General features: G+C 50.1%; 1 protein-coding gene across 2 annotated transcripts in view; it reads left to right on the top strand.

The window, feature by feature from the left end:
* The window catches only part of Tspan11 (tetraspanin 11), a 73,425-nt gene that overhangs the window by 33,546 nt on the left and 25,155 nt on the right, over positions 1–14,724 (top strand). For both annotated transcript variants that reach the window (XM_071610328.1, XM_027951185.2), the window contains exon 3: positions 8,336–8,527. In XM_071610328.1, coding sequence (XP_071466429.1) covers positions 8,336–8,527 — 192 coding nt within the window. The remainder of the gene's footprint in view (positions 1–8,335; positions 8,528–14,724) is intronic.

Raw genomic sequence — 14,724 nt, 5'->3', positions numbered from 1 at the left:
AGGCACTGCCATCAAGCCAGGAAGGGACCAGGAACTCAATCAATGGGACCCTGTTCTTGAACTTCCAGCCTTCAAACTGACATCAAGTTCTGTTGTCTAACCCACCCAGTCTACAGCATTTTGTTATGACAGCCCAGGCAGACAGACTGAGACATCGGGCAAACAACTTAATCTCACTGGGCCTCACTTTTTTCATGCATGAAATAAGAAAGGCGATACTTGTAAGAATCAGGGTTTCAAATTCAGGAAAACATTAAGCACATGCTCAGTGCTTAGCTGTTATGCTGACTGTTGTGATAAGATGCCTCGTCTCTTCAACAGCTTTCTCCATCCATAGAACTGTCTCTAAGACTTCCAGCATCAAGAGACACAAGGAAGCATAAGAAATGCTAATGCAAAGCTTCATTCACAGAACTAAACTTCCCCCTCACAGTGTGTGAAGGACTCTGAGATTTTCTCTGGTCTTTTCATGATTACTATTAGATGCACGTTATATTTATTTCACAACCCTAATGGGTCACATTCCAAAGTTCAGAAAGCCCAGAACAGTCCCCCCTCCACCCAACCTGGTCAGGACTTGGGTGACAGCTCTTCCTTTTACCCCATCCCTGAAGCCCCTTTGGATCAGGAACCAAAAATGTCACTACTTTCCTGCTTCCTTCATGACCCTAAAAAGCCAATTACCCAGGCTTTCCTACATGGCTGCCTGGGAAACGATTTTCTTCCTCTCCTTTTTCCTACACAACTCCCTATAGCTCCCATCACCTCTGCAATGTTGTTCTCTAATTTATTATTTTAATTAGCTGCTTGGCTGTGTGAATAATCAAAACTTTCCCAGCCTCCCAGGAGCTCTGCCAGGCTACGGGGAGAGACTGGGGAGGCTGCCTCTGCCTTGAAGCCCGGTCCTGCCCTGAGCGACGTCTGAGCTTGGCACTTCACATGGGAGTCCCGGGGGCCCCTTCAAGGAGATGTGAAGCTAAAACAGGTGGTGGAAAAGATGGAGGACTTGAATCCTGGCCAGAGCAGTGGGAAGGGCTTGAGGGCATCACCTCCGGATACAGGGAGAGTCCAGGAGGGAAAAGCCTCTGCTTGATTGAAAGCTGAGGCTGGAAGGCCCTTCACTTCCTGTGCCATCCCCCATTGAACATGGCCTCAGGGGTCAGCTGAGGTGGGTGCATGTTTTGTCTGTGCAGGGCTGTGGCAGTGATGCCTGTCAGGATGAAGCCTGTGCTAACAGTCCTGCAGCACAGGACATGGGCTTGGCTGTCCCCTGACCCTAATGCCAATGGCGTGCTTCTTGTGTGTAGCTCTGTCTGGTCAGTGGCTCAGTTGATAAAATGAGCACGAAATATAACATCAAGGTTCTTGAATTCTTGCCCCACTCTTCCACTGACTAGCTATTGTGACCTTGGAGATGTCACTACTCTCTGGGCCTTAGTTTCTCCATCTAGAATATAAAAGAGATGGACTCAGGCATTTTCCTCCCTCCCTCCCTTCTTTGCTTCCTCCTCCTTCCCTCCCTGTGGAGTCACGGACATCTCCCACATGGGGCACTCTCCTGGGGATACTAAGATGAATGAGGCTTAATCAAGAGGCTAAAAGGGGAAACACAGGAGGTAGCAAATAAAAGAAATAGACTGCAATGCTTGTAACTATAGAGACAAGTCCAAGACGTGGACTTATCATGGAGGACAGAAGAATTTGCTGGATGTGGGGCAGGGGCAGCTCCAAGCAAGGTTTCTTCTGAGTTCTGAGCTGGGTTCAAAAGATGCACAGGTGACCTTCCCCACCCTCCCAGCTCTCAGGCTCAGCATGTCCCATGAAATTTTGGTCTTGTTTTAAGTGCAGAAGAGATTGGGAATGAGAGCAGGAGGAAGGAGTATTCTGCATTGTTTTTATCAAAGGCTCTTTCAAACCAAAGAGCCATGAAAAGAAGGCCTCCCTGTGGAAAATGACCCTTAGCATGACACCGTAAAGATCTGCTCATGCAGAACAGGTGCGAAGCCAGCAGGAGCATGGGATGGAGCTGAGGAGATGCTTCTCTGGCACTCAGAGAGGAGATGCCCATTAACAGGGTGAATAGCAGCACATGATGCCAACTGCCTCGTGTCCTCCTAGAGAGCACACAGGCTCAGGTGTGGGATGGGGGTGCTATTGACCCCAAAAGTGTGCATTGGCTGCAGGGATGTGCTGTCATGACTGCAGCCTGGAGTTCAGCTACCTTTGCAGATTGGGAAATGGGGAACCACTCTTTAAAAGGAACTCTGGTGGGAATGAGCCAGGCTTGGCTCACATCCAGCCTCCCAGTCCTCTCCCTGAGCCCCTAGGTTATGTCACCCCCCAAAATTGACCCATTCACTTTCTCCTTTGCAAGAGAATCAGCCTGGTGATTTCTGCACCAATGTGGAGCCAGGGTTTCTCTAGCTAGTAAGTGGCAGCATCAACCCAGTAAGTGACATGAGGGCAGGGGCTGGGGCAGGCCTGGGCCCCACCACAGCACCAGAGCCTGCATTGCCACAGTCGGTGCATGATGGATGTTGGCTGAAAGAGAGAGAGAATAATGAACTGTGACAGGAAGACCTCCTGGGTGCCAGCTCGGGTCTTTCCAGGGGGCTTCCTAATGACCTGGAGAAAAGACCAATCATTTCTGGGAATGCACTGTCCCTCTAAAAATTAAAATTTCTCTATGCTCCCTTTCCACCCAGGAATTCAGCAGACAGGCAGGTGTGGGGAGCAGATGTTATTTCCAGAGCCCCCGATCCAAGTCCCAAATGCAAGTCTCAGGCCCACTGTGGCCCACCAGGCCATGCTGGGCTTGAGGTGAGGTGAGCTTAGAAGGAGTGATCAAAGTGTCATTGAAGTGCAGGTGTCACACTTGAAAGGGCCTAGAAAGATGTAGAGGCATTCAGCAGAGGAAGTAAAAGGGCAGAGAGAACAATGGAGAAGGGTGGAGAAGAACAAGAGATGAGAAGCCTGAGGCCCACCGAGGCTGCGTGAATTTGTCCAGACTCACAGAGTCAGTAAACTGAGGAACTCGACCTCAGCCACCAGCCCTTTGCCAAGTTCTCCCTCTCAACCATTCACTCTGCGGGCATGGCCTTAGTTAGTGGGCATCTATGGTATGTTCAAGAAAAGCAACTGTGTAGGTCATCTTGATTAAAACCCAGGTATGGAGCAAGGAAAGTAGCAGCAGATAAAGCCCAAAACCAGGTCAGGACAGACCTTTTGGAGCCTTGGGGCCAGGCCAGAGAGTGTGGGCTTGGTGCTCTGGGTGTGGGGAGCCAGTGGAGATTTCTCAGCAGGGTTGCCGCAGCAGCTCAGCATGGAGTGGACCAGGAGCTGAGGGCTGACCCCACGGTGGGGGGCCACCCTGGGCAATGTGGTGAGGAGAAGCAGGGTGAGTCTGGGAGCAGATGGGGATCCCATGTGTCTGTCACTGAGGAGGGAAGAGACGTTGATGACCCTGCAGGGTCTGGTCTGGGGTGGGTAGGTAGGTGCCATTGGTGAGACAGCCCAGGGAAGGAGCATAGGTGACAAGTGTGCTCCTAATAGATGAACCTTTCTATCCAGCCCCCGACCTTTCTAGACCAGCATGGTGCTCAGCACAGAGTAGGAAGCCAGCCAACAAGTGAACTGCCCTTGTCACCCTGTGATTTTCTGCCACCACCACTATGGGCTGCTGGCACTAAAGGCAGAGAACCCTCCAGCCCAGGGTTCCTCCCTGACTGGGAGCCCCATGGTCCTGGCCCCTGCTCTGTCCCTGTCCTTCCCCCAGCACAGAAGCCCTACTGTCACCCAACAATGGAAAATCCTACAATTGCTTTTGTATCCTCTGCCTGCTTCCTTCAGGTCTGCCTGCTTCGTTCTAACAGTCCCAGGCATGCGTGGTTAATCCCAGGCCCCGTGGTGACATGAGGACATTTTGGCAATATTTTTTTTTCTGTGAACAGGCAGTTCCTAAAATTACACAGCATGAGTGACCTGCTCTGCCCCTCCTGGCTTGCTGTGTGCTGTGTCCTCATGGTCCAGCTTTGCCCTCTGCAGGGTTTTTTTGGATTTTTTTTTCTTGGTACTGAGAATTGAACCTAGAAGTGCTCTACCATAGAGGAACTCAACCAGCCCTTTTTATTTTATTTTAAGATGGTCTTGCTAAATTGCCCAGGCTGCCATATCCCCACCTCAGACTCCTGAGTAGCTGGAATTACAGGCTGGTGCAGCCACACCCAGCACTGGAGGTTTTCTGGGTCACTCATTGGCCATAGGCCATGGCTTTCTAAAAGGCAGCTAATACTCCACAGAAAACCAGCCCAGTTTCCTTAAGGAGCCAAACACTGTTGAATCAACTCTATGTAAATGGCTATTGAAACTGTTCAATGAGTTCCCTGAGCCTAGCGGTTCTCCTCTGGGTACCTCTTCCACTGACTTAGACAGTTTCCAGATGGCTGAGTGACAGCCATGAGCCACTGGTCCGAGCATCTTGCTGGAGGCGTACTGGCAGAAGGTTGTCCCCCTAGTACTAACAGGGAAATTTTGCCCACATGAAAGGAACCACAGAGATATCTTTATCAGGTGCCCTGATTTATAGATGAAGAAATGGAGGTTTAGACAGGCCGGGTATGACATGGCTCGTGGGGCCACAGCAGAACTAGATGCAGGCCTGCTAACTTCTACCCTCTGTGACACCCTCTGGGGACCCATTCCAACATTTAGCAATTTTACTTCTGTCCAGAGGAAAGGTGTTTTTCTGAAGAGCTGGCCAAGTCCCAAGTAGGAGATTCCCACAAAGGACCTGAAACCCTTCCACTCCCTGTGGCTAATCACACGTTGTTTTCCCTTCAGAAGCCACAGATGAAGCACTCCGGGGAGGGGTGGAGGCCCCATGGACTCAGACTCATGTCCTGATTTCCTCTGGACAAACGAATTACATGCTGTTTTCTAGGCCTTGATCAGGGTAGCATGTCCCTCCAGATGCCCCCCAGACTCTGCCCCGTGGCTGGGGACCCAGCTGTCACCTGGTAGGCCTGGGGGTTCAGCCTGCTTTGCAAATTCTCAAGTGCTCTGATAAAGGACAGAGCTCCACAAATGGAACCAACTGTGCTCCTCTCCTGGGGCTGCATCTCTCCTGGCCCCCACCTCTCCTCCTGGGAGCCCAGGCTTTGTTTTGTTGGTGGAAAATCCTGCTCCTCATTATCACACATCATACCCAAAGATGGAGGGAAAGGATAGCATTAAATCCCAAATAAATACCAACAGCATTCCAGGCAAATGCTCCCAGCCCAGGGGTCCAGAGCCTCAAGACACCAAGTCCCCAACATGACCAGGGAGCCTGGTGTGTTCTATGAGACCCAGCACAGCGCCACCTTCTGGGAAGAAATGGAAGGAACACCTAGGTCCCCTATTAATTATGAAAACTAGGCGGCAGTTCTTAAGGGGACCATTGGAAACTTTATAAAGTATTCATGCCTGGGTCCCCCTCTTGGACACACTGATTGGCCCAGGTCATGGCCTTGGTTTTTCACAGGTGATTGTGCAGCCAGGAATAGGAGGACATAGAGAAGGAGACCATCTAGTCCAGGGTTCATTATGAGGTACAAGAATGGACTACAGACATGAATCTGAGAATTGTTCTATGTAAATGATCATTTCTCTAGACAAAGGATCCACAGATTCACAGTGGGTTCCATGTACCCCAATACATTAATTGTCCCAGGCCATCCCAAGCATACCCTTTTGGTGGTCCCAGATTCAGATGCTCAGCCCACACTCTGGTTTGGAAGAGATGGGGTTAACTAGATTAATGGGAAATGGATAATGTATATATATCTATAAAGGGACTGTACCCATTAAAAGCCATGTTTCTCATCTTTTCTGCTGGAGTGAGATCAACTCAGCATGGTCATGTTGACTATCTCATGCTGTTCAGAATCTCTTCCTGGCACTATGATATGCCTTTGATTAATAAAAAATGAGAAATGAATTATTGCTTAATTAATGCACTATGTTTGGTAGGCAAAAGCCCTCAAAACATAATGTCCTTGGGAAAAAGTAATCAAAGGGGTCCTTAGTGGTTATAGATTGTGAACCACTGATCTAATTAATATAACTCCCTCATTTGAGAGATGAAGAAACTGAGGACCAGAGAGGTTAAGGAACTCTCTTTAGGTCGCAAATTATACAAAGTTGACAGCTTCACCCAAGCCTTCCAGATATGCTCTAGGTGACCAAAGGCATTATACGTGGGATAGTTTAGTCATGGAGGTTAACCAATGGGACTTTCCATTGGTCATTCTCATCCATTGTTCAAGTCCATTGACCCAGACTCAGAAAATCCTTCTCTTGTCATGGAGATTGTGTGGACCAAGATAACCCACACCCACAACAAATTTAAAAATCCCATCGTAATCCCAGGATTTCATTGACTCTAGGATGTCAACAATTGTAAGATGCACCATTGTTTTTTGAACCACTAAGAAAAAGTGCTGCCAAGTATAATTGTAAGATACCATAAATCATAAGATGCATCCCAATTTTAGAGAGAAAAAAAAATGTGCATCATAGAATGGAAGAAATGGAGTCGTATAGCTGCAGCCCTTGTATAATGTCCTTCCACCAAGTTCTCTTACCTGGTGAAGGTGCCAAGGAGATTAAATGTCACTTGGAAGAAATTGCATCTATTTAAAAAGCACAAGTGTAAGAACAGGCCCGCCCACTCCACAGGATCCCAGGACAAAGTCCTGAATTTGCCCTCGGAAGACTTGGCTTTAGATTTCAGTTCTGAACTGCTCCCTAATGGTGCTATCCTGGGAATGTTCTTATTATTTGCAAGCCTCAGTTTCTTCATCTGCAAAACAGAGATAATATACCCTTCCTCATCCTCACAGAGCAACTGGGATGCTCAGGAGAGAAAAAGGCAGAGCTGTGAAAATTGAGCTGCGTAGGTGCCTAGACCACTCAGCTGAGGTCTGTGACCATCCAGAACAGAAAGTGGGGAAATGACGGGGGGGGGGCGGGGTACAGAGAGTCACTCTGGGCACCTGGGGAACCCTACACAGGGATAGGTACTGAGGAGTGGATGGAGCAGGGAGAAAGCCATTTCTTTCCACACCCAGGACCCCTTGAGGAAGAACCACTCCTCATCAGAGGAAACGGACTCATCCTTAGATAGAGGACAAGGAGCCCAAGGAGGAGTCCACCTTCCCAGGAACAGATGGTAGAGATAACCAGAGATCTCAGGGGTCCTGGACCAACACCCTAAAATGCCACATCTGGCACCTGAGAACACTCATGCCTGTACACGTGTGTGCAAATGCACACCCATCTGCTCTGCTGGCTGTGACACAGAACTGGTTATTCAGCCTCTTTAATCAGGCAAGTTGAGCCGCCCCAGCGGTATTCCCAGGTGCTCCTTCTGAGGAGGCAACTCCCAGACCTCCACATTGGCAGTGTCCTTTCCCTGCCCCCTTCTCGAGACCAAAAGGAAATGAGACAGTTGCAAAGAAATCTCTCCTCCTCCTGAGAGGAGTGCGTGGAGCATGATGGCCTTCCCAGGCTGGAGGCGGTGTGATGGAGTGGGCAGGCCCTGGCTGTGTGCTCATCCTGGCTCTGCCCCTACCTAGAGGTGACCCCAGGCCATTTGCCTTTCCTCTGTGGTCCTGTTTCTTTAGGGACAAGTGGCCCAGCTGTAGGAACTGAACTGGAAGGCAATTTTTATAAGTGCCCCAAGGGGACATGTGGACAAGAGCAGAGGCGCACCATGAGGGGAAGAAAGCTCAGGGTGAGAGTGATGGGGAGGAGCAGCTCTGGGACTTTCTGATCCTTCCCACAGTTCTCCTGCCTCATGATAGGAGCAAAATCTGCATCAGACTAAGAAGCATGGAATTGGGGGTCACACTGGGATTCAGAATCTGCCTCTACACCCCACAAGTCTCTAATCTCTCTACCCTCCATTCCCTATCTATAAAACCTGGCACCCAAACTATTCTCTCAGGCTCTTTGGAGGCTAAGTAAGATGGTGCCTTCAAAGCATATTATATGTTTTAGATGCTCCACTCTTGATATCATACTAGTATTATAGGCATTGGGACAATGATTCCATTTGTTTTAGATGCCCCGTATGTATATTATTTAGTTTAAAGGTCACAGTAGGGCTATTATTAATTTAGATGCTACAGTATGACTTTATATTAACATAAAAGGTCACAGGAATCTATTATCAGTTTAAGATCATATAATATGAACATCATATTCATATTTTATTATGCAGTGGGTATGTGGTGGGCACTAGATTAAGGCCTTCTGCCCCCGGGGACCCTGCCACCACCCGAGTCCCCCACAGGTGGGCGGGGCGGCGGTCATGGCCGTGGGCGTGTGGACCCTGGTGGAGAAGAGCGGCTACCTCAGCGTCCTGGCCTCCAGCACCTTCGCCACCTCCGCCTACATCCTCATCTTCGCGGGCGCCCTGGTCGTGGTGACCGGCTTCCTGGGCTTCGGCGCCATCATCCGGGAGCAGCAGAGCTGCCTGTCCACGGTGAGTGCCTGGGCTGGGGACAGGTCCTGCGCTGCCACGGCCCCCTGTGACAGTGGCCTCAGCCCTGGATGAGAAAGGTGCTGGGGCCGGAAGGACCAGGGACAGGGAGGCCCTCCAGGGTCCGGGTCGCCACGTTTGCCTGAGTCCTAGGACCCCCGTGGCAGCCGTGCTGCGGCCTTCTGCGTCTGCTGCCCGTTCCCCTCCTCCTCCCCCCTTCCTTTCCCGCTTCCTCTTCTTCCTCCTCCTCTTCCCCTTCCTCTTCTCTTTCTCCTTCTTTCCCTTTTCTCCTCCTCTATTTCCCCTTCTCCTTCTCTTCCTCTCCCTCTTCCCTCTTTTTCCTCCTCCTCCTTTGGAAAGATAAGGAGTATGCTCATAGAACTCCATGATCCTCACCGGGTCACCGGTTGTCCTCACTAGCTGACCTCCTCTCCCGTGCACCATGACTGCCCTCTCCTCTGCCCCGGTGGCATTTTGAAGGCACCCCATCATGTCATCTGCACATATTTAATCTCAAACTTAAGGATCCTTATTTTTTTTAGGAGGCATAACAATATTACTGTTATCATATCTTAAAACAATTCATTCTTCAATATCATGAAATAACTAGACGGTTTCAGATTACCCCAACTGACCGGGAATCTTTTCTTTCTTTTTAAGTTTGAGTCACATCTAAACTAGGTCCATGTGTTAAAACTGGTTGATTTGCTTCCTAAGTCTCTTTCCGTCTCTGGGCTCCACCATCAATTTCAATCTCTGTCTCTCTCAATCTATGGGTTGAAGGAATGAGGTCGTTTGTCCTGTAAAGTTTCTGGATTTTCCGGTTACATCCCTGTGATGTTGTTTTACATGTTCTCCATCCATGAGCTCAATCAGGTCTAATTAATTTGGTTGTGTGGCTGGGGTGCTTCATGGCTACTGTTTATAGGCTCTGTGGGCTCCTTGACACACTTCTCCTGGGAAGCTGGGAAGAATATCCACACCTGCTCAGAGTCAGGAAAAAGGGCCAGGTGGGGAACTTGCAGGAGAGCCAGAGGCCTGGAGTCCAACTCAGGACTCGGGCGGACCCAGCTCCTTGGCACCCTTGAACTGCTTGGCAGTGGCTGGCTCCTGTGGCCCAGGAGGATCTCTGGTCGGGGATCCTCCTCACCCTACAGCTCCTCCTGGGGCCAAGACCAATGTGCAGAGGAGGAAAGGACAAGGAGGCTGAAAAACAGTCTGAATGAGCAAGGAACTGGCCCAGGTCTCAAAGAGAAACCAGGCCTCAGGAAGGGGCCTGGAGGGCCCTTGCGGTCCCCACGCCTGCTACCCAGAGTCCACTGTGGACTTTGCAACTCTGTCTTGCACATGGTTCTGGGGAGTCAGCAGGGGAGGGGTGCTACCCGGGAGCCTGAGGGTGGGCCTGCAGCCTCTCTCACCAGCAGCGACCTAGTTTCTCGCCCTGGATATAAAAGCTGCTGCATGCACACCCAGCTGGATGGCTCGCCCCTGTTTTGAAGAATTCCTTCATTTTATTCTGAGGAATAGCCCAGAGCCAGGGTGCTGGCAGGTGCACAGTGAAGTGCTGTAGGGGGTGAAACCCTACAGTACACCGGCCTCCAAGATGTGGGTTTTGAGGTTCTTTCAGCAGTGGAGACAGGGTGCTTTGAGCCAGCCTGGGTCTCCCTCACATGGCCTGGAGTGAGTACAGTTGTCCTTTGGTATTGCTGGGGGATGTTTCCAGGACCCCCATGGAATCCGCAGATGCTCAAAGCCCTTATATACATAAAACGGTGTAGGCAGTGGGAGAAAATACCAAGCATTTAAATTGACAACACATGCTGCCAGTGAGGGGCGTGCTGTCCATCTCCCAAGACCATGTGACCTACCACACCTCCTGGCCTCCAGAGGTATTTTCACCCCACTTTACAGATGAGGAGACGAGGCTCAGAGATGCAGAGCTGGACTAAAAACCCAGTCTTCAGAATCCCCTCCAAGCATGCACTTGCCCTGGGGATACCGATGGAAGATGGAGGCACGGGAGCTGAGTGGGGAGGATGTAAATGTCAGCACACGGCGCTCCCCATCCTGTGGAAGGCAGTGCAGATCTGGGGCACCCAGAGATCTGGTTGGATACAGAGGAGAACTTGGGACAGGGCCCAGCCCCAGAGGTAGGGGGAGACCAGAAGCCTGGCAGTAGGACCTGGACACCTGAATATCCATGGGCTTCCTTGCCTCCATTAGAGTGAGGAGGTAACAGCACACCAGGGTCACAGCTGGCTCAGTGTGGAGGGCCATGGAGTCCAACACCCACCCAGAGATTCCAGGCTGCAGGACCCTGCAGGGTGAGCTTGCCCAGGCACTACCAGGGCCTACTCCAAACTACTGGCTTTTGTGAGAAGGCTCATCATAATAGCCCTTTCCTTGGGCAGTCTCAGAGGTCAGGACAGCCGAGGGCTCAGCTCCTGCCCTTGCCCTGCTCCCCACACCTTCATGGCCCCTCCCTCCTCGCTCAGTTCTTACACAGTCCACCATCTGTCCAGCCATCCTGGCTGATCCATGATGAAAGTTGTCTCCAGCCTCCCTGGGCACAGCCTATCCCTTGGTCTGCATGGACTGTTCAGAGGGCACCAAGCTCTATGCCCAGGGCAGTGCAGGAAAGATGAGACGTAGAGGAAGGTCAGGGCCTATGTTTGTCCTTAGCTCACCTTCTGAACTCAAGGGTTGAAAAATGGAGAGAACTATGCCATCCCTCTGTGGCTTGAGGCAGGACTGGGGCACAGTGGCTGTTGGACAATCTGGTTTGAGATACTTCCTTCTTAGTTCTGCTTCTTCTGAAGAGATATGCCTGTGTCCATGCACACCCCACCCAGCACGGATGACCTCTCTGGCTCAGTGTCACTGAACATCCATATGAGGAAGCACCAGCTTGAAACTGAGGTCAAGAACAAGATAGAAGACACAGTGACAAACCCACATAAATACAGTCATCTCATCCTAGACCAAGATGCCATGAACATTCATCGGAGAAAAGATAGCCTCTTCAACAAATGGTGCTGGGAAAACTGGAAACCCATATGTAGCAAAATGAAATTAAATCCCTATCTCTCACCCTGCACAAAACTCATCTCAAAGTGGATCAAAGACCTAGGCATTAGATCCAGAGACCCTGCGCCTAATAGAAGAAATATATAGGCCCAACTCTCCATCATGTTGGCTTAGGAACCAAATTTCCTCAACAAGACTCCTAAAGTGCAAGAAGTAAAATCAAGAATCAATAAATGGGATGATATCAAACTAAAAAGCTTTTTTTACAGCAAAGGAAATATCAAGAACATGAAGAGAAAGCCTTCCAAATGGAAGAAAATGTTTACCATCTGCACCTCAGATAGGACATTAATCTTCAGGAATAAGTGTGTGTGTGTGTGTGTGTGTGTGTGTGTGTACACACATGTGCATACACACATACACACACACACACACACACACACACAGGCACTTGTATAGGACAGTGGGATCAGGCATCTCCGGCAACAAGCTAATAAACAGCACACCCCACAGCCTAGAACCTTCTTTCTCTGCTTTGCCTCCCATCCCCCACCCCCAAAGAAGCAGTGACACAGCTGGTCCAAGGACAGACAAAGGGGCAAGCAGAAGGTCCTGAGTAAGCCACATCCTGGCCCCATCCCCAGCAATGAATTATTGGGCTCTGGATTGTTTAAACAGAGAAAGTCCCCGTCGGCCACTCGTGGGCTAACACAAATAGAATTTCTTAGAACCCAGGCTCCTGTTTAGACCAAGCAATGTGGTTCCTGGAGGCTCCTTCTTGGTTTCATCTCCTCCCCCACGTCAAACTCCTTTTGAAATCTTTAATCGGTAGAAGGCTGAGGGAAACTGAAAGGGAGAAGCAGGGCGTCCGGCTCTACACAAAGTGATCCCCAAAGAGAAAAGGGACAGATGAAAAGACTGGGCATCCGAATGATGGGCATCCAACTTGGAAGGGGAGGAGGGGGAGGACTAGCATCTCAAGTTCACAGGGAGGGGCTGTCCAGCCCACATGCAGGCACACTGTCTGTCCCAGGCTGAGCCCTTCATCCTAGGACAACTGCAGCCCATCAAAGTCACTTTCTAAGAAGGAGATGCTCATCAGGGATGTGAATAGTGCGTCTCTGAGGGTGCTGAAACCATCGGCTTAGCATTGGAAATCTGCAGAAGGGGAAAGGGAATGGGCTTTAAATTATTCACACCAGCTCTTCATTTTTAGCTAAGACTACACAAGAGGGACAGATAATTCAGGCCATCTGAGCCTAAGGCCAATGACCAGGACCGATGCCACCAAGATCAAAAGAGGAGGCTATTTTTAGAGTCTGGGTTCTGCAAACTTTTATATCGTCAGTACAGTGAAGATCAAGATGGATGGCTCAGACTGAACTGGGTCTTCATCAGGAGCTCTTATATTTTTAGGGGATGAAGGAAAAAGTAAAAAGTTCTAGAAACCAATTTCTAAAAATGAGGGGACCCAGAATGGCAAAGCTTCCATCCAGGATGCCAAGATTTGGTGAGCCAGGGAGTCAGGTCTCCAATCCAGGGCAATGATATCCAGGCTGGGGCTCAAAAGCAGATTTTATTGTTATTTACCCAAGTTTCTCTGTGACCCTGGGTAGGCAGGCCACTCAGCCTGTCCTTGCTACCTTGGAATTTCCATCTTTCTATGGGATGAGGTGTGAGGATAATGAAAAAGCATTTTAAGGTCTTAGGAAACGAGTCACCACATTATATAAAGATCATAAAAGGGTAGCTCTAATTAACATTTACATCACCATCACCATGACCAACCTCCTTTGAGAAGAAACCTAAATAGGCAGAGTTATTCTTAGGGCCATTTCTCCCAGGATACCCACATCCTGGCCAAGGCCACACTCCCCAAAGAAGCTGGTGATGAGATGAAGTTTGGAGAGAGCCCGGTCCCTGTGCCCTGGGAGTTTGCATCCACCCAAAATCTCATTAGGTTGTCTTGTTCCACTCACCATCTGGCCACAGGGTGGTCATCGCCTACTCTGTTTGATGGCACTTTGATCTTTGAGTCAGCTGCTCCTAAGTCCCAAAGGGACAGATCCTACAACCAGGGATTTGGAAATCTGCAGTTCTTTTCCAACAGAATGAGACATCCAGCAAGGTTTCTTCAGTGGAGGAAGGGAAATGGATAAGAGGACCTCTCTTCAGGTTCTTTGGGAAGGAGAGTTCAAATGCTGGCCTCAAGATGGCTGCAGAGAGACCCACAGAGTCGGCCTGTCGAGGTCATCAGGAAAGGCCTGAAATTGGAGCTAAAATTGGTTCCAATGTGAGATACATCCATACAGCTCCTTAGTGGAACATGACCCCTCCTCTTTGCAAGACTTTTCCACCAGCTCCTTTGCATTGGCCTTGCTTAGTTTGGGGGCCATGCGAAAGCATGCTTTGAGATGGCTCTCCACCCCATCCTTGGCCAGAGAGAGAGTCTTCCCTGGGGACACACAGCCAGGGGCTTACACAGCCTGTTGAGTGGCAATGCTCCCTGCAGGGCCTCCCCCATACCCCTGCCCATGCCAGGTAGACTCTACCTGCTCTGCCTGAATGCCTCCCACCCAGAGAACAGGCCTGTCCATCACTCAGGACCCCAGTTTCTATCCGAATGAAACAGGAAGCATGGAGGCGATGGTTGGGGGTCCGTTTCCTGGCTGCCTGCCCCCTGATCCAGTCCAAAGCTCTGGGATGCTGGAGGTGTGGCAGAAATCGTTCCTCTTCTGAAGCCACAGGAGATGTTTGGCCTAGTTAGAAAAGGTCAACTCGGTTATGTGTGGGTGGATAATCCCTGTAGCGGGGCTCCTTGTCACCCCAGCCCAGCCAAATCTCAGAACAAGGCTAATAAAAGAGGGTCAAAAAGAAACTCTGTGTGTATATGTGTGTGTGCGCGCATGTGCACGTGTGCACACGCACGCACGAGTTTGTATCAGGAGGGCATCCCAAATCCAAGAGTACATTTGGGGATTCTATACTGTCCTTCCATTATTTGGTTTCCTTTCCTGGGCAGATTCTGGAAACTGACATAAGACAGACCCTCTCCCCTACCTAGGCACAGTCAGGGCCCGTACTGGCCAAGTGAGCTGGTGTGCAGGGGAAGCCCCAGGAAAGACGATCTGAATGACGGCCATCCTTCAGCAAATGATTGGCAGCCTGCGTGC

Source organism: Marmota flaviventris, chromosome 3 (assembly GCF_047511675.1).
Source record: "Marmota flaviventris isolate mMarFla1 chromosome 3, mMarFla1.hap1, whole genome shotgun sequence".
In the NCBI taxonomy this organism is placed as follows: domain Eukaryota; kingdom Metazoa; phylum Chordata; class Mammalia; order Rodentia; family Sciuridae; genus Marmota; species Marmota flaviventris.
This window is presented reverse-complemented; position numbering and strand designations above follow the sequence as displayed.